Below are 21,371 nucleotides of genomic sequence, written 5' to 3'. Positions count from 1 at the left end.
TTATCAAAATGCTCCCAAACAAGAAAAATCCCAGATCAGACGGCTTTACATCTGAATTCTACCACACATTCAAGAAAGATTAGTACCAATCCTGCTCAAACTCTAAAAAACTGAAATGAGGGAAAGCTACCTAACTCATTCTATAAAGCCAAAATCTCTCTAATACCAAAGCCAGACCAAGATACCATAAGAAAATTACAGACCAACCTCTTTAATGAATATAGATGCAAACACCCTCAACAAAACACAAATCCAATCTAGAAGCACACTAAAAGAATTATACACTGTAAACAATGGGATTTACTCCAGGTATGCAAGGCTGGTTCAACACAAGAAAATAAATTAACGTTAACACACCACATCAATAAATCAAAGTGGAAAAACCACACGATCTTCTCATTAGATGCAGAAAAGGCATTTGACAAAATTCAACATCCTGTCTTGATGAAAATACTTAGAAGGATAGGAATAGAAGGGACCTTCCTCAATATGATAAAGGCAATACATGAAAAATCCATAGCTCACAGCATACTCAATGGGGAAAGACTGAAAGCTTTCCCTCTAAGATCAGGAACAAGACAAGGATGCCTACTGGCACTACTGTTATTCAGCATTGTTCCGGAAGTTCTAGCTAGAGCAATTAGGCAAGAAAAAGAAATAAAAGGCATTCAAATTGGAGATGAAGAAATAAAAGTTTCAGTTTGCTGATGACATGATCCTATATGTAGAAAATTCTGAAAAGTCTACAGCAAAGCTACTAGAGCTAATAAATGAATACAGCAAAGTGGCAGGGCACAAGATCAACATGCAAAAATCAGTATGCTCCTATAGAGAAGTAAGGAGCAACATGATGAAGAAATCAAGAAAAAAATTCCACTTACAATAGCAACCTAAAGAATCAAATATTTAGGAATAAACTCAACAAAGGACACAAAAGTCCTGTACACAGAAAACTACAAGAAATTGCTAAAATAAATCACAGATGACCTAAATAAATGGAAAGATGACACCTTGTTCATGGATTGGAAGACTATGTGTAGCTAACATGTCAATTCTACCTAAATTGATTTATAGATTCAATACAATACCAATTAAAATCTCAACAGCTTACTTTCCAAAAACAAATTTCAAAGGGCAGGGTGCTCTGAATAGCCAAAAATATCTTGAGAAAGAGGAAAAAAGTGGGAGGTCTCAAACTACCTGACTTTAAAACATGTTACAAAGCTACACTGGTCAAAACAGCACAGTACTGGCATAAAGATAAACATACTGACAAATGGAATTGAACTGAGTGTTCAGAAATGGACCCTCTCATCTACAGAAAATCGATCTTTGATAAGGCAGTCAAGCCAACACAACAAGGACAGAGCCACCTCTTGAATAAATGATGTTTGGGAAACTGGCTAGCCATATCCAAAAGAATGAAAGAGGACTCCTATCTCACACCTTATACAAAAATTAACTTGAAATGGATCAAAGACCTAAATATTCGAGTTAAGACCATAAAACTTGCAGATGATGTGCCAGTTTGAACCTGTTACAGACCCCAGCAAAGCCATGATCTTTTAATCAAATCTTGTTGGATGGAATCGTTTGGTTGCGTTTTTCCATAGAGAAGTGACTCATCAAAATGTTGGTTGAGATCTTTGATTAAATTTTTTCCATGGAAATGTGACCCCTCCCATTCCAAGTGGGTCTTAATTAGATCACTGGAGTCCTTTAAGAGAGCACAGGGAAACAAGGAGCTCAGATCAGTTGAAAGACATTTTGGAGAGAAGCTAAGAGATGACCAAGATGTTTGGAGATACAGAGAGAAGGATGTTTGGAAATGCTAAGAGAAGAAGCCCAGATTTTGCCCCAGAGAGGCTAAGAGAGGACTCCCAGATGCTTAGAGAGAAATGCCCCAAACTAACCAGAGAGCTGAGAGCAGCTAAGAGAGACAGAAGCTCAGAGACATTTTGGAGAAAGCCATTTTGAAATGCAACCCAGGAGCAAAGGACCAAGAGAGGCCGGCCACTTGCCTTCCCAACTGTGAGGGGTGCTCCACACGCCACTGGCCTTCCTTTAGTGAAGGTATCCTCTTCTTGATGCCTTAATTTGGACACTTTTACAGTCTTAGAACTGTAAATTTAATAAATCTCCTTTATAAAAGCCAATCCATTTGTGGTATTTTGTGTAACAGCAGCTCTAGCAAACTGGAACAGAACGAAATGTAAGGAAATATCTTGAAGACTTCGTGATAGGAGGTGGTTGTCTAGACCTTACAACCAAAGTGTGAGCAATGCAAGAAGAAAACAGATAAATGGACTCACTTCAAAAGTGAACACTTTTGTGCATCAAAGTACTTTGTCAGAAAAGTAAAAAGGAAGCCTACGCAATAGGAGACAATATTGGGAAACCACATATCAGATAAGAGTTTAATTTCCAGAATATACAAAGAGATTCTACAACTCAACAATAAAAAAAAAAACCCAATTTAAAACTGGACAACAGACATGGACATTTTTCTGAAGAGGAAATACAAATGGCTCAAAAACTATGAAAAGATGCTCAACTTCACTGGTTATTAGGAAAATGCAAATCAAAACCACAAGGAGATATCATCTAACACCAACTAAAATGGCCATTATCCAAAAAATAGAAAATTACAAATGCTGGAGAGGATGTGGAGAAAGAGGCATACTTATTCACTGCTGGTGGTAATGTAGAATGGTGCAGTCACCCTGGAAGGCAGTGTGGAGGTTCCTCAGGAAGCTAAGTATAGAACTGCCATATGATCCATCAATCCTATTACTGGGTATATACTCAGAGGAACAGAAAGCTAGGACATGAAGGGACATTTGTAAACCAGTGTTTACAGCAGCAATATTCATGATTGCCAAGAGACAGAAACAGCCCAGATGTCCATCAACGGATGACTGGATGAACAAACTGTGGTATATAAATACGATGGACCATTACGCAGACATAAGACAGGATAAAGTCATGGAGCATATAACAACGTGGATGAACCTGGAGGATGTTATGTTGAGCAAAATTATCCAGAAACAAAAGGAAAAATACTGTATGGTCTCACTAATATAAACTAACATTAATGAGCAAACATTGAGAGTTAAAGCTGAGAACACAGGTTATCAGGAGATAGAGGGTAGAGATCAGACATGTGATGCTAAAGGAGTACAGAATGTTCAACAGGATTGACTGTAGCTTCAGAAATGGAAAGCACAACACTATGTGGTGGTAGCACAATACTGTAAGTATAATGAACAAAGCTGAGTGAGAGTATGGTTGAAAGAGGAAGGCTAGGGGCATGTATGACAACAGAAGGAAAGATAGATGATAAAGACTGAGACTGTACAACTTAGTGAAACAGAGTGATCAATGATGGTGATTAAATGCACAAATATAAAAATGTTTTTACATTTGGGAGAACAAATGAATGTCAAACTTGAAAAGTGCTGAAAAAGGGACAGTATTGGGTAAAAAATATAATCAATGCAACTCAAGTCTATGATCAATAACACTGTAATATGCTCCCATTACTGTAACAAATGAAATATATCGAAGCTAAATGTCTATTAGAGGGGAGGGATATGGGATTCTTGGTGGTGGTGCTGTCTGACCTTTTTTTTGTACTTTATTTTTATTTTTACTTTTTCATTCATCTTTTTTTTCTCCTCTTCCTTTTTCTTTGTGGAAGAAATGGAAATGTCTTCATATAGATTGTGGTGGTGAATGCATGACTGTGATTATAAAGGGAAACTGTTTACCTAGAAGGAAATGTACGGTATGTGAATAAAACTGCTTAAAAAATAAACCGAGGGATATAAGTACTGGAGAAAATGTGGCAAGAGGGATGTACCTAATCACTGTTGGTGGGAAGAAGAATGATGCAGCCCATCTGGAGGGCAGGATGGGTATTCCACAGGAAGCTAAGTATGGGATAGCCATATTGTCCTGCAATCCTGTTACTGGATATACACTTGGAAGAACTGAGAGCAGGCATACGAATGGACATATGCACAACGGTGTTTATGGTGGCAGTATTCATGATTAACAATGGATGAAGGTGGCCTAAGGGTACATCGACTAATGAACGGAATGATGAATTGTGGTGTACACACACCATGGACTACTGAGTGGCTACAAGAAAGAAAGAAGGTGTGAGGTATGCAATTAGGTAACGGACCTTGAGAACAGTAAGTTCAGTGAAATAAACCAGAAATAAAAAGACAAACATTATAATGCCTCACTAATACGGGATAACTATAATGTGTAAACTCTGAGATTTTAATCAGACAGCACAGTTTATCGAGGGAAGGCTTATGGTAAAGGTTCCTAGATTGTAAGCTCTTAAAGTAGTTACATCTATTCCTGAATTGTAATGTTTATTTTTAAATTCTGAGATGCTGAGTTGTTTGTGTATAACCTGGTCAGTCCCTGAAACTTCAGGTATCTGTATGACACCTAAGACTCAGAGCCAGAGTATGGCAGCTATAAATGTCACAATTACCTCATACAGTAAATGTTAAAGAAGCTGAAAAAGAGATCAGACTTCAATTAGATATATGAACGAAATGGACTTGGTTAAGACTAAGGTAAATCAGACTGAAGGATAAAGGATGATATTGACGGTGTTTTAAACTTCAACTTCTGTGTGAGACCAAAGGAAGAGATGTTTATTTGGTGCAAAATATGTATTATCTGTAGCACACCATATAATTTAACTTAAATGGTCAGTTTATTCAAACACCATAATTACATGGAACTTTGAACAGGGAGTGAGATCTGGTTGGTTTGTACAGGTTAGTGTGAAGCCCCAATACATCCCAGAGTAATTTGGGCAGAAAATAAAAATTTATTTGCAAAGTTCCCTTGAGGGACTGGGGAAAAATGTGGAAATATTAAACTTCCCCACCTGGTGAATTTACTGATATTCTCACAGTCATTAGGGATTACCAATTTAGAAGGCCAAGCCCTCGATCTTGGGGCTTGCCCTTATGAAGCTTGTTACTTGAGAGGGTAAGCCTGAGAGTCACCCCCAGAGAACCTCTTTTGTTGTTCATATGTGGCCTCTCTCTCTAAGTCAACTCTGCAGGTAAACTCACTGCCCTCCCCACTACATGGGACATGACACCCGGGGATGAGCCTGCTCCCGGCGTCATGGAATTGAAAAAGCCTTCTTGACCAAGAGGGGGGAAGAGAAATGAAACAAAATAAGGTTTCAGTGGCTGAGAGATTTCAAATGGGGTCAAAAGGTCATTTTGGAGGTAATTCTTATGCCTTTTATAAATATCCCTTTGTAGTTTTTAGTGTATTGGAATAGCTAGAAGGAAATACCTGAAACTGTTAATTGCAAACCCAGTAGTCTTAATTCTTGAAAATGACTGTGTAACTATATAGTTACACAGGGTGCCCATGTGATTGTGAAAACCTTGTGGTTCACACTCCCTTCATCCAGTGTATGGATAGATGAGTAGTAAAATGGGAACAAAAATTAAATGAATAATGGGAGGATGAGATGTTTTAAGTGTTCTTCTTTACTTTTATTGTTTTTTTCTGGAGTAATGAAAATGTTCAATAATTAATTGTGGTGATGAATGCACAACTATATGATGGCACTGTGAACAAGGGATTGTACACTTTGGATGATTGTATGGTATGTGAATATATCTCAATAAAATTGAATTAATAAAAAAAGTGGTTTCTTGATATTCAATCTACTCCTGGTTAAAATGCTGTGAACATTGCTGAAATGACGATAAAAGATTTAGAACATTAAACTTAGTTGATAAAGTAGTGGCAGGTTTTGAAAGGCCTGACTCAAATTTTGATGAAGTTCTAATGTAGGCAGAATGCTATCAAACAGCATTGCATGCTATAGAGAAATTTTTCATCAAAGGAAGAATCAATCAATGCAGCAAACTTCATTGTTGTCTTATTTTAAGAAATTGCCACAGCTGTACCAACCTTCAGCAACCACCACCCTGATTAGTCAGCAGCCACCAACATGGAGGCAACACCCTCCACCAGCAAAAATACTATGACTCGTTGAAGGCTCAGATGATGGTTCGAATTTTTTTTAGCAATAAAGTATTTTTAAATTAAGGTATGTACACTGTTTAGACATAATGCTATTGCACACTTATTAGACTGCAATATAGTGTAAACATAATTTTTTAATGCACTGGGAAACAAAAAAAATTCATTTGACTTGCTTTATTCCTATATTCATTTTATCGCAGTGGTCTGGAACTGAACCCACAGTATCTCCGAGGTATGCCTGTAAATGCATATTCTTAAAGGTGAGCATGAAATTTATCATTGACTATGTAGGAAAGATCACGGCAATTGCAGCACAAGCACTTTAGACATGAACAACAGTAACTAAGACAAGCTACACCAAAAAGTTAAAGGAAAATTTCCAAATTAAAAAAATATATTTAAATATATATACTATATGTCAAAGGTATTCTCTCTAGACATAGCTATCTTTCTGGGATTATTTAGGTACCATCAGGCTAAATACATAAAGAAATTCTCTGGAGTTCTTCTAATCAAATAAAGTCTTCTAAGAATTGATCACAATTAGACTATCTAATAGTTTTCCAGTATAACACTTATCATCTAAATAACCATTTTGGCCACTTTAGCAATTAAAAATCCAAGTGTCTATACTAGGAAGTATATAGTTCTGAAGAGCATCCTAAAAGACCAAACATTAATGTGTCATCTCCCAAATGTCATTAAAATCCTAGCATCATTTTAATTTTATAGCACCTTTGCTACCACGAGTCAGTTTCAGCAGAAATACTGTCTGCCTTTGCTATAGTGACTATAAATATTAAACAAAAAGGAATCCTTCCTTACTTAGGCTAACTTAGATCAGATTATTCTGTGAAATTAAGACCACCGTCTCATGGTTTACGACAATTAAAAATAGCTCCATAAAAGGTACATTGTACAAAACTGTAATATAAGTTGACATTTTCATTTTTATTACAAATCTTATCACACCACCACCATAGGAATAAGATTCTATATAGCAGTTGCATTTTAAAACCATTATTATGCTTGAAGAAGGACAGGGAATAGAGAAAGTAAATTAGCATTCTTAATACGCACAAGGCAAAGTATACTTATATATAAGGTCTCATTTTAGTTCTTACAACAACTGTGGCAAGTCAAGTATTTGTCATTTTATAGAAAATCAGCTTAGAGACGTTAAGTAATTTAGCCAAGGTCACAACCATCAAGCAGCATTGCTGGAATGTGAAGCAGATTTGGTTAGGTTAGTCCACATCCTTTCTTCTACTGCATGCTCTTTCCAAGAAGGGCAATCCAAGGATTCTACTCTAAAATCCCTCAAAATGCCTCCGTATCTGTATTATACCACGATCTCACAGAGCAATAATCCTTATCAGCTGGCAAAGTGGTTCTCAAACCTTTTGGTCTGAGGACCACTTTGCTTCTTAAAAACTGAGGACCCCAAATAGCTTTTGTTTATGGGAGTTATCTTAATAATGACTGTATTAGAAATTAAACTGATAAAATTAAAACTATTTATTTAAAAATAAGCCCATTACATGGTAACACAAATATTTCTTTTGAAAACTAATTATGTTCCAAAACCAAAAAAAAATTGTCAGAAAAGTGGCAGTGTGTTACGCTTGTGTAAATCTCTCATGAGTGGCTTAATAGAAGACAGCTGGATTCTCATTTGTGCTTCAGCATTTAATCTATCATGCTGCTTTGGATGAAGTATTAAGGAAATCCAGCCTCACACAGATATATAGTTGGAAAACAGAGAAGTTTTTTAATAAATAGCTTTTCAGAAAACTATAGATATTCTTGGATACTACGTCCAAATTAAGTTAAGGGTAGTTTCTTTAACATCATTAGCAACATGGACTTTTCATACTCTGCTACATTAAAATCCACTGTCCTACTTTACATTTTGGATAGATCTTTTAGAAAATCATGAATAGATAACATTATGCTTTGGCAATTGGGAAAATATTGTTTCATTAAGCAATGCATATCTTCCAAATGTTGACACATTTCATTATACAATGTAAAAAATAATCACATTCATTAATATCCCCACCTTTCACCTTAGAAGAGTTTTAAGTCTGGGGAAACTGTCAGGTTCACAATGGTGAATACAAGTTTTCCAAAATTCTAATTTTTATCTGGGAGCTTGATTTTTATCTCTGCCAACAAATACTTTCACTTGTTTTCATTCTTTCAACTGTTTTAATCAAAGTAATAGCCTCACTTTGTTCTTTTGAGAAAATGTCTGCCAGATAGCCAAGTCTGAATAACCCTAGTTTTTCTATCATTCTTTCAAGTAAAAATGGTGTTCCATGAAAAAAGTCAGCACGTTTACCTCAATCACACAAGACCTTTTCCTTAAGTATCATCATGCTTCACTGAGGATGCAGAAGTGCTTTATACACACGTCTCATTTTGTCACACAGAGTATTAAAGACAGTTATTCAAGGATAAAGAGTTAATGAAATTAAAAAGGTTTTGATGAAACAAAAAGTAAAACTGGCATTTTGGTATCACGAGTTGTGGCAGTGAGGAAGAGTGATTACTAGCACAGTTTGGTGCCACTAACTTGATTTGTGTTTCAGCAACAGCTTTATCTACCACTGATATTTGCACCATCAATGCAAATGTCAACACAGTGAAAGTGGCAAATAAAATTTTAGAATTATTAGGAATACTTTTGGTATCACTGATTCCTTGAAAGTGTCTCAGGAATCCCAAGGGGTCCACATACTATGCTTAGAAAACCACTGGTCTAATATATGGACCTAATGAAACATATAAAGGCTACTATTAAATGACACAATAAAATCCAATTGTCTTTCTTACAGGCAATGTCATTACATACTCACCATGTGCTGATGCTTCTGCCTGTGTGCCATCTGCTGACCCCACCTCACTGTACAACTGAGGAATGGTGTGATCTACCAGAGGAGGTGGTTCAGTATACACTGCATAATTCTCTACATGAAGCTGCTGCTGCTGTTGCATCTGTGGCACATAGACCATGGAGCGCCAGTAGTTGTGGTGATAGCACTTGGGTAAGAAAGGGAAAAAAACAAAACAAAAAGCTTTACTGTTCCCTGTTCTTAAGATACTATATATAGTTCCTCACTAACATAAATTGGGCTGTGATTTTCAGGTGTGATAGCAATAATTTTTTTGAACCAAAAGAGTTGGTATTTAGAAAGTCTTTTCTCTATTACAACTTGTAGACCTTTTGCAGCATATGTACCTCATATTTGGACCTAGGGATTCTTTTAGCAAGGCATCCTAAGGAAATTAGAGATGTACATAAAGACCTATATACAGAGATGCCTTTTGAAGCATTATTTTAAAAAGAAACAGACATTGAACAATGTAAGTACTCAATAACAGAGAACTGATTGAATGGATTATGATATATACATGATAGAATATAGGCAATAAAATCATGCTGTCAAATATTTAAGGAAAAATTCTCACATTGTTAAGTTAAATGGTTACAAAATTATATAGCAGAGTCCATATTTCCCAAAATAAAAAATTAAAAAGCTGTAAGAAAATATAGCAAAGCATAGAGTTGTTACACAAGAGATTTTGGTTTTCTTTTTACTTTAGTATTTTCCAAATGTTCTACAATGAACACCATAACTTCACATATAAACAGATATTAAATATCTATTCTGCATTTCCTGGTATAACCATGATGGGAAAACACAAGAGAATATCTAAAATGCCTCAGCCCAGTGGAACAGATTGCCAAGTTTCCATATGGGACCATAATAAACTAACACAACTGAAGGAGCAAGTAGTTTATTTTTTCAACTCTTGAAACTAAATTTAGGAAAAACAGTTTCAAGGAACAAAAACTTAGCACTACACCACCCTACTCTTTAATTTATAGATGCGTGCCAGTTGGAGAAGGCAGTATTATGGCAATGATATGGTCAGGCTTTAAGAAAACTAGTGTCTAGGAATATAAACTAATCCAAGCATTATCCAGGAAACTAGATTACCATCATCTGCCAAATCTTAAGATGTGCAATTCCTTTTCAGTAAATATGCCATCTCTTATATCAGAAGTCAGGTGTATTTCAGGGGAAAATGACCCCAGAAAAAATAAAGTAAAAGAGGTTTCACCTCAAATCAGAGACACCTTTCAGTGATAAAGGTATTTATCAGTACTCCCCTCTATGACTCAGGTGAATAGTGGAAACCAGTGTTTGGTAGATATTCATGAACATGAGTGCTTTAAAAATAATACCACTCCCTAAATGTCTTTGAGTTAAGTCTGATTACTTTTCACATAAAACGCTCAAATACTGTAGTCATGAAACATTTTTGGTTTTTTTTTTTTTTTGTCATGAAACATTTTAAGTAGGTGGGATAAATAATCATTTTTTAAAATTTTGAGAGAAAAAAACAGGGAAGGGTTATCATATGATGTTAAACTGCTGCTCAGGGCCCAGTCCTCATTCTCCTCAATTTAACCACTGTTTTATAATAAGAGAAACTGAAATTCTGGGAGGCTAAAGTAGAAAACTGACCTGCAACATCTTCAGAGATATCTTACAGAGAAATAAAATATTCATACCGCTTACAGTGTCCAACTCAAAACTAAGATTTTCAAGTAAGATTTTCTGATCTTTTAAAGTTCAAGAATCTGATTATTAAAACAGCTTGTATTTTTAATATAGAGCTCACTGAAGAAACTTTAACATGACTCTTACCTGCAATCCCAGATTGAAATAGTACTGCAAAACTTTTGTATCTAAAATTAAAAGAAAAGTTTAGTGACCAGATGACATAAACAATTAGAACTATCATTTAAAAGTTTTTCTCTGAGCTTTAAGGTATCAATGCAGTCTTCCTACATTGACACAAATCGCAATTCCACCTTACAGTAAAGACCATTTGCCTACCATTACAGATATGAGCATTTACTAATCCAAGATTTAATAGCCAAATATATATTGTGATTCTTAATATAGCCAGATGTTACACAAATGCCATTCTGCTAATATTTAGGCAGAGTCCAGGAAAGGCATTTTCTTGCTTGTCTCAAGAATAAAATTTTCCTTTAATACAACTCTATTACATGAGTAATCACATTGGTCCTCAGATAATAGAGCTACTACACATTATAAACTAATGTTCTACTAATACTGAGATTAGTGATGTCTGCTGGGGCAACTAGCATGGCATAAAACAATTCACCTTGTTTTTATTTAACATGACTATCATATCATCACTAAAACTCCAAACAGAAAAGGCAATGAGCAAGGTAAATAACTAAAAATTGTTTATATCTTAAGGTAATAAAAATGTCTTCAAACATCATGGAACTTAATTAAAATATTTACTCAATGAAACAAAACCAAGATGTAAGGGGAAGAGGAAATGTTCCTGGCAGTACAATCGCATCCCTATATGTATTTTAACTGATTTACCTGGGAACTGTGTATATTCTTATTTATAAGATAACACTCAATGAGTTCCACTAAACTAAAAAATGAATTCTCAGAAAACCCCTCAAGTTGGGACTCCCTATAAATACAAACATATCTACTGCCACTGTTAAAAGAAATCAACTGGAATTCTGACTATTATGTGAAAGTATAGTATAAAGTGTGATGCTCCAGCTAAATAGTATGAAAAGATAAATATCAGGAAATAAATTCACAAGTGGCATGGAATTCAACTCAAAAGTATATAACCAAGAGAAATGAAAACATAAGTCCATGGGAAAACTTGTACACAAATATCCATAGCAGTATTATTCATAATAGCAAAAAAGTGGAAACAACCCAAATTCTACCAACTAATGAGTAGATAAATGTGATATATGCATACAATGGAATATTATTCATCCATAAAAAAGAACAAAGTACTGATTCAAAGGAATATTGTTCAGCCATAAAAGAAGAATGAAATACTGATACATGTTACAACATGGATGAACCTTGAAGACCTTATGCTAAGTGAAAGAAGTAAGTCACAAAGGACCACAGATTGTATGAATCCATATATGAAATATCCAGTATATGGTAATCTACAGAGACAGAAAGTAGATTAGTGGTTGTCAGGGGCAGGGGGGGAAGGAGAATGGGAAGTGACTGTTAATGAGTACAAGGTTTCTTTCTGGGGTGATGAAAATGCTCTGGGATTAGACAGTGGTGATGTTTGCACATATCTATGAATATACTATAAACCATTGATTCTACACTTTAAGTGGGAGAAATGTATGGTATGTGAATTATATCTCAATTAAGCTGTTATAAAGACATCAGAAGCAGTAACACCAATTGGGAAACTACTCTTACTGTTCAGGGGTGAGATAATAAAGACTTGACCTAGGAAGTGGGCACTGAATTTTTTTTTTAAAACCCTGTAAAATATTTTTTTCAAAAACAAAATCAGCCAAAGTTAATATTCAAAAATCAACTGTACTGCATACAAGAGACTCATCTTAGACACAGGGACACAAAGAAACTGAAAGTGAAAGGATGGAAAAAAATATTTCATGCAAGCTACAGCCAAAAGAAAGCAGGTGTAGCAATATTAATCTCAGATAAAATAGACTTCAAATGCAGGGATGTTTTGAGAGACAAAGAAGGCCACTACATACTAATAAAAGGGGCAATTCAGCAAGAAGAAATAACAATCGTAAATGTCTATGCACCCAATCAAGGTGCCACAAAATACATGAGAGAAACACTGGCAAAACTAAAGGAAGCAATTGATGTTTCCACAATAATTGTGGGAGACTTCAACACATCACTCTCTCCTATAGATAGATCAACCAGACAGAAGACCAATAAGGAAATTGAAAACCTAAACAATCTGATAAATGAATTAGATTTAACAGACATATACAGGACATTACATCCCAAATCACCAGGATACACATACTTTTCTAGTGCTCACGGAACTTTCTCCAGAATAGATCATATGCTGGGACATAAAACAAGCCTCAATAAATTTAAAAAGATTGAAATTATTCAAAGCACATTCTCTGACCACAATGGAATACAATTAGAAGTCAATAACCATCAGAGACTTAGAAAATTCACAAGTACCTGGAGGTTAAACAACACACTCCTAAACAATCAGTGGGTTAAAGAAGAAATAGCAAGAGAAATTGCTAAATATATAGAGACGAATGAAAATGAGAACACAACATACCAAAACCTATGGGATGCAGCAAAAGCAGTGCTGAGGGGGAAATTTATAGCACTAAACGCATATATTAAAAAGGAAGAAAGAGCCAAAATCAAAGAACTAACAGATCAACTGAAGAAGCGAGAAAATGAACAGCAAACCAATCCTAAACCAAGTAGAAGAAAAGAAATAACAAGGATTAAAGCAGAAATAAATGACATAGAGAACAAAAAAACAATAGAGAGGATAAATATCACCAAAAGTTGGTTCTTTGAGAAGATCAACAAGATTGACAAGCCCCTAGCTAGACTGACAAAATCAAAAAGAGAGAAGACCCATATAAACAAAATAATGAATGAAAAAGGTGACATAACTGCAGATCCTGAAGAAATTAAAGAAATTATAAGAGGATATTATGAACAACTGTATGGCAACAAACTGGATAATGTAAAAGAAATGGACAATTTCCTGGAAACATATGAACAACCTAGACTGACCAGAGAAGAAATAGAAGACCTCAACCAACCCATCACAAGCAAAGAGATCCAATCAGTCATCAAAAATCTTCCCACAAATAAATGCCCAGGGCCAGATGGCTTCACAGGGGAATTCTACCAAACTTTCCAGAAAGAACTGACACCAATCTTACTCAAACTCTTTCAAAACATTGAAAAAAATGGAACACTACCTAACTCATTTTATGAAGCTAACATCAATCTAATACCAAAACCAGGCAAAGATGCTACAAAAAAGGAAAACTACCGGCCAATCTCCCTAATGAATATAGATGCAAAAATCCTCAACAAAATACTTGCAAATCGAATCCAAAGACACATTAAAAAAATCATACACCATGACCAAGTGGGGTTCATTCCGGGCATGCAAGGATGGTTCAACATAAGAAAATCAATCAATGTATTACAACACATTAACAAGTCAAAAGGGAAAAATCAATTGATCATCTCAATAGATGCTGAAAAAGCATTTGACAAAATCCAACATCTGTTCTTGATAAAAACACTTCAAAAGGTAGGAATTGAAGGAAACTTCCTCAACATGATAAAGAGCATATATGAAAAACCCACAGCCAGCATAGTACTCAATGGTGAGAGACTGAAAGCCTTCCCTCTAAGATCAGGAACAAGACAAGGATGCCCGCTGTCACCACTGTTATTCAACATTGTGCTGGAAGTGCTAGCCAGGGCAATCCGGCAAGACAAAGAAATAAAAGGCATCCAAATTGGAAAAGAAGAAGTAAAACTGCCATTGTTTGCAGATGATATGATCTTATATCTAGAAAACCCTGAGAAATCGACGATACAGCTACTAGAGCTAATAAACAAATTTAGCAAAGTAGCGGGATACAAGATTAATGCACATAAGTCAGTAATGTTTCTATATGCTAGAAATGAACAAACTGAAGAGACACTCAAGAAAAAGATACCATTTTCAATAGCAACTAAAAAAATCAAGTACCTAGGAATAAACTTAACCAAAGATGTAAAAGACCTATACAAAGAAAACTACATAACTCTACTAAAAGAAATAGAAGGGGACCTTAAAAGATGGAAAAATATTCCATGTTCATGGATAGGAAGACTAAATGTCATTAAGATGTCAATTCTACCCAAACTCATCTACAGATTCAATGCAATCCCAATCAAAATTCCAACAACCTACTTTGCAGACTTGGAAAAGCTAGTTATCAAATTTATTTGGAAAGGGAAGATGCCTCGAATTGCTAAAGACACTCTAAAAAAGAAAAACGAAGTGGGAGGACTTACACTCCCTGACTTTGAAGCTTATTATAAAGCCACAGTTGCCAAAACAGCATGGTACTGGCACAAAGATAGACATATAGATCAATGGAATCGAATTGAGAATTCGGAGATAGACCCTCAGATCTATGGCCGACTGATCTTTGATAAGGCCCCCAAAGTCACTGAACTGAGTCATAATGGTCTTTTCAACAAATGGGGCTGGGAGAGTTGGATATCCATATCCAAAAGAATGAAAGAGGACCCCTACCTCACCCCCTACACAAAAATTAACTCAAAATGGACCAAAGATCTCAATATAAAAGAAAGTACCATAAAACTCCTAGAAGATAATGTAGGAAAACATCTTCAAGACCTTGTATTAGGCGGCCACTTCCTAGACTTTACACCCAAAGCACAAGCAACAAAAGAGAAAATAGATAAATGGGAACTCCTCAAGCTTAGAAGTTTCTGCACCTCAAAGGAATTTCTCAAAAAGGTAAAGAGGCAGCCAACTCAATGGGAAAAAATTTTTGGAAACCATGTATCTGACAAAAGACTGATATCTTGCATATATAAAGAAATCGTACAACTCAATGACAATAGTACAGACAGTCCAATTATAAAATGGGCAAAAGATATGAAAAGACAGTTCTCTGAAGAGGAAATACAAATGGCCAAGAAACACATGAAAAAATGTTCAGCTTCACTAGCTATTAGAGAGATGCAAATTAAGACCACAATGAGATACCATCTAACACCGATTAGAATGGCTGCCATTAAACAAACAGGAAACTACAAATGCTGGAGGGGATGTGGAGAAATTGGAACTCTTAATCACTGTTGGCGGGACTGTATAATGGTTCAGCCACTCTGGAAGTCAGTCTGGCAGTTCCTTAGAAAACTAGATATAGAGCTACCATTCGATCCAGCGATTGCACTTCTCGGTATATACCCGGAAGATCGGAAAGCAGTGACACGAACAGATATCTGCACGCCAATGTTCATAGCAGCATTATTCACAATTGCCAAGAGATGGAAACAACCCAAATGTCCTTCAACAGATGAGTGGATAAATAAAATGTGGTATATACACACGATGGAATACTACGCGGCAGTAAGAAGGAACGATCTGGTGAAACATATGACAACATGGATGAACCTTGAAGACATAATGCTGAGCGAAATAAGCCAGGCACAAAAAGAGAAATATTATATGCTACCACTAATGTGAACTTTGAAAAATGTAAAACAAATGGTTTATAATGTAGAATGTAGGGGAACTAGCAATAGAGAGCAATTAAAGAAGGGGGAACAATAATCCAAGAAGAACAGATAAGCTATTTAACGTTCTGGGGATGCCCAGGAATGACTATGGTCTGTTAATTTCTGATGGATATAGTAGGAGCAAGTTCACAGAAATGTTGCTATATTAGGTAACTTTCTTGGGGTAAAGTAGGAACATGTTGGAAGTTAAGCAGTTATCTTAGGTTAGTTGTCTTTTTCTTACTCCCTTGTTATGGTCTCTTTGAAATGTTCTTTTATTGTATGTTTGTTTTCTTTTTAACTTTTTTTTTCATACAGTTGATTTAAAAAAGAAGGGAAAGTTAAAAAAAAAAAAAAAAGAAAAACAAGGAAAAAAAAAGATGTAGTGCCCCCTTGAGGAGCCTGTGGAGAATGCAGGGGTATTCGCCTACCCCACCTCCATGGTTGCTAACATGACCACAGACATAGGGGACTGGTGGTTTGATGGGTTGAGCCCTCTACCACAGGTTTTACCCTTGGGAAGACGGTTGCTGCAAAGGAGAGGCTAGGCCTCCCTATGGTTGTGCCTAAGAGCCTCCTCCCGAATGCCTCTTTGTTGCTCAGATGTGGCCCTCTCTCTCTGGCTAAGCCAACTTGAAAGGTGAAATCACTGCCCTCCCCCCTACGTGGGATCAGACACCCAGGGGAGTGAATCTCCCTGGCAACGTGGAATATGACTCCCGGGGAGGAATGTAGACCTGGCATCGTGGGACGGAGAACATCTTCTTGACCAAAAGGGGGATGTGAAAGGAAATGAAATAAGCTTCAGTGGCAGAGAGATTCCAAAAGGAGCCGAGAGGTCACTCTGCTGGGCACTCTTATGCACACTTTAGACAACCCTTTTTAGGTTCTAAAGAATTGGGGTAGCTGGTGGTGGATACCTGAAACTATCAAACTACAACCCAGAACCCATGAATCTCGAAGACAGTTGTATAAAAATGTAGCTTATGAGGGGTGACAATGGGATTGGGAAAGCCATAAGGACCACACTCCACTTTGTCTAGTTTATGGATGGATGAGTAGAAAAATAGGGGAAGGAAACAAACAGACAAAGGTACCCAGTGTTCTTTTTTACTTCAATTGCTCTTTTTCACTCTAATTATTATTCTTGTTATTTTTGTGTGTGTGCTAATGAAGGTGCCAGGGATTGATTTGGGTGATGAATGTACCGCTATGTAATGGTACTGTGAACAATCGAAAGTACGATTTGTTTTGTATGACTGCGTGGTATGTGAATATATCTCAATAAAATGAAGATTAAAAAAAAAAAAAAATCAACTGTACTTTTATATACTAGGAGGAGACAATTAGAAAATGTGTTATAAAATGGAGTTATAAAAATTCTATTCACTACAGCATCAAAACCCTTAATGCCTATAGGAATACATTTAACAAAAGATGTGGAAGACGGCTACACCAAAAAAAAAAAAGGTGAGACACACCATAGGAGGCCTAAATAAATGAAGAAATGGAGAGATGTACTATGATACTATGTGCATGGATTCAAAGAGTTGTTATTGTTAAGATGGCAATTCTCCCCAAACCGATCTACAGATTCAATGCAATCCCAAATTCCTGGAAGGCTTTTTTTTTTTCAATTGGCAAGCAAATGGAAATGCAAATGACTAGAATACTCAAAGCAATCTCAAGAAAAGAATAAAGCTGCATAATGTACACTACCTGACTTCAAAACTTACAGTAAATACATTGTGGTACTGGCACAGGAATTGAAGAATAGATATATGTAACAGAATAGAGGACCCAGAAACAGACTCACACTTAAAACAACTATTTGATTTTTGATCAAGACAACAAAGTGATCCAATGATAAAGGAAAATCTTTTCCACAAATGGTGCTGGAATAACTGGATATCCATAGGAAAACAAAAAATACTAACCCCCAAATCACACAATACACAAAAAAATGAATTTGAGATGGATCACAGACCTAAACATAAAAGCCAAAAATCAAAGCTTTTAGAGGAAAACATAGAATATCTTTGTAACTTAGGTTACAGAAAGCAATAACCATCCAAAAATGATAACTTAGATTTCACCAAAATTAAAAACTTATGTTCATGGAAAGACACCATGAAGAAAATAAATAAGTAACCCACAGAATTGAAGAAAACATTCACAAAACATACCCGACAAAGACTAATATCTAGAATAAAGAACTCCTACAACTTAATAACAAGAGAACAAATAACTCAACAAAATAAGAATAGTCCAAAGATGTAAACAGACACTTCACAAAAGATATACAAAACCGTCAATAAGCACATGAAAAAGGGCTCATTCATCAGTCATCAGAATGGCTAAAAAATTAAGGTGTGTGACAACAGTAAATGTTCGTGAAGATGAGAAGCAACTAGAACTTTTTTTTTCCCATAAAATATATAGTGGTTTATTTAGATGGTTTTAAATGATTTCACTGTGGAATTCAGCATAACTGGAACAATCATCCAAGATCTTCTTAATAGGAATAATCTTGCTAGGCAATGTCTTTTTCTTCAGGTAGAAATGCCTCCCAGTATTTTATCAGCTGTTGTTGTGTTTGTACTAACAATTCTAAGTACTTGATAATAACAGTTTTAAAATCTTTCACTTGTTCTTTCTCAAATCTTCCCAGTTTTTTTTTTTTAATTGTTTTAGAGATCTGTTCAAAATCTCTTTCTCCTTGTTGCACTTTGGCCTCCCACTCTCTCATTTCATTTTTAGCTTGCTGTATTTTATCTGGTTTGTTAGCAACCATCATTTTTGCTTCAGTTTCACGTTTTTTGAGTAAAGTAATTTGAGCATCTTCCCATTTCTGCCAGCACTTCATTCAATGGTCAAACACACCTTTCACTGCAGCAATAAGACAAATGTAGTCACTTAGTTCTGAAAACATATAAAAGTCAGCAAAAGTTTGTTCTTGATGTAATTGGTCTGTCTTCTCCTCAACCTTGGCAAGCTGAGACAAAGCTCTAGATAAAGCAGTGTGATCCTCAGAATTAACTAACATGGCAGCACTTTCAGCAAAGGCAGCTGTGTTGGCTGAAAGTTCTTTTCTATGAAAGACCAAGGCTTCAACACTGGCACGAAGTTGCTGATCCAGGTTCTCAAATTGCTGCTGCTTTTCTTCAAACCATGCATCTGATTCATTCATCTTGATTGTCATTTTGTTGACAGTGTCGATAGCCTTGTTCACCATCCTCAATATTCCTGCTCCACTCAGAGCCTGTGTATTAACTGCTCTAGGCAGCTCAGAACTTTCCAAGAATTGCCTTAAATCAGGATCCTGTAGTAAAGTTGGATGTTTTACAGTTCGTTGAAGATATCTTTCAAGAGCTGCTCTCTGTTTTTCTACAAATTCAGTGGATGATGAATCTTCTTTTCCCACTTTGACCTTGGTCATGCCTACTACACTCTTTTCTGGAGTGGTGGCACAATATAACCAACATGTAAATACTTGCTTGCTAATTTGCTATGCAAGCCGAGAAAGTCATTGACTCTTCTTTTAACAGAAAATTCACTCTTATTGAATATGAAAAGGGAAGTCTTTGTGGTTACCCTATATGCCATGTAAGCATTCATGCCATCACCAACTTTCTCTGGATCTGACACACCAATTTCTATATCAAAAATATCTCCGTTTGCTTCTTCTTCAATCTCCTCCCTGGATCTATCGAAGATTACAGGAGCAGATACACTCTTTGATTCAATTCTGGGAGCAATGAGCGTAGTAGGGGTGACAGGGGTAACTGTAGGAGAAGGATCCAAAGACAGTATAGGTTCCCTTTCTGGACTGTCCAAAGAAACTTCTTCTGTGGTTTCTGCAAAAAGATCTTCTCTGTCATCATCTAGCACAACTTCTGTGGGTTTTGGACCACTGGAGTTTGTACTAATATCTTCTGCAGGAAGACTAGCTGGTTCTGGAGATGATGGACTTGACTGAAGGGTAGAAACAGTGCTGAACAGATCCTCTCCGTCCTCCAGGTCCTCAAAGTCGGTGGGCTTTCTGTCCCCTAGTGGAGGAGACTCCCTCTCGGCCGCCATCTTCTCTTGCTGACACGACTGCATGAACTGGGCTTAGTCAACCTGGTTGCCTCTGACTCAGGGTGTCTCACAAGGCTCATCGAGGGGAAGGTTCATTTCCAAGGTCACTCACATGGCTGTTGGCAGGCTTCAAGTCCTTGCTGGCTGTTCCCTGGAGATGTCTGTTTCTTTCCACATAGCCCTCTCCATGAAGCTACTCCGAAGAAAGCTGCAACTACAACTCTTAAACAGTGCTGATGGGAGTGTAAAATATTACACCTTTGGAAAAAAAGGCTGGCAGTTTCTTATAAAACTAAACATATACCCATGTATGACCCAGCAATTCCACTCCTAGGGAATTTCGTTTTCATTTCATTTCATTCCACCCAAGGGAAATGAAAACACATGTTCACAAAGACTCTTAAGACAATGTTCACAACAGCTTTATTCATAACTTCTCCAAACAAGAGAGTGGACAAACTCTGTGTGCCAGTTTGAATGTATTGTGTCCCCCAAATGCCATTATCTTTGTGGTCTTGTGGGACAGACGTTTTGGTGCTGGTTAGATTTGCTTGGAATGTGCCCCACCCAGCTGTGGGTGGTGACTTTGGTGGGATACTCCCATGGAGGTGTGACCCCACCCATTCAGGGTGGGCCTTGATCAGTGGAGCCATATAAAACATGCTGACTCAAAGAGACTGAAGAGAGTGCAGCTGTGAGTGACATTTTGAAGAGGAGCAAGCTTGCTAGAGAGGAATGTCCTGGGAGAAAGCCATTTTGAAACCAGAACTTTGGAGCAGACGCCAGCCACGTGCCTTCCCAGCTAACAGAGGTTTCCCGGACGCCATTTGCCATCCTCCAGTGAAGGTACCTGATTACTGATGTGTTACCTTGGACACTTTATGGCCTTAAGACTGTAATTGTATAATAAACCCCCATTTTATAAAAGCCTATCCATCTCTGGTGTTTTGCATTCTGCAGCATTAGCAAACTAGAACACTCTGCAATATTCATACAATTAAATGTAAACAATAAAAGCAAATGAACTACTAATAGACGCAACATGAAATGAATCTCAAAAGCATTATGCTG

The 21,371-nt window shown here is 36.5% G+C and overlaps 2 protein-coding genes across 3 annotated transcripts in view; both read right to left on the bottom strand.

Annotated features, from left to right (window-relative positions):
- LOC119522571 (putative bifunctional UDP-N-acetylglucosamine transferase and deubiquitinase ALG13) overlaps positions 1 to 21,371 on the bottom strand; it is a 97,823-nt gene that overhangs the window by 14,039 nt on the left and 62,413 nt on the right. For both annotated transcript variants that reach the window (XM_037820986.1, XM_037820985.1), the window contains 2 exons: positions 10,767 to 10,807; positions 8,907 to 9,090 (listed from right to left, as the gene is read on the bottom strand). In XM_037820986.1, coding sequence (XP_037676914.1) covers positions 8,907 to 9,090; positions 10,767 to 10,807 — 225 coding nt within the window. The remainder of the gene's footprint in view (positions 1 to 8,906; positions 9,091 to 10,766; positions 10,808 to 21,371) is intronic.
- LOC119522572 (sorting nexin-2-like) lies at positions 18,702 to 20,615 on the bottom strand. The gene is given in 2 exon segments (XM_037820987.1): positions 18,702 to 19,682; positions 19,685 to 20,615. Coding segments are annotated over 2 exon segments (1,569 nt in total). The 5' UTR covers positions 20,325 to 20,615; the 3' UTR covers positions 18,702 to 18,753.

The sequence above is a fragment of the Choloepus didactylus genome, chromosome X (genome assembly GCF_015220235.1).
Source record: "Choloepus didactylus isolate mChoDid1 chromosome X, mChoDid1.pri, whole genome shotgun sequence".
Lineage (NCBI taxonomy): Eukaryota > Metazoa > Chordata > Mammalia > Pilosa > Megalonychidae > Choloepus > Choloepus didactylus.
Note: the sequence above shows the minus strand (reverse complement) of the source record. Positions and strands in the feature narration are given on the sequence as shown.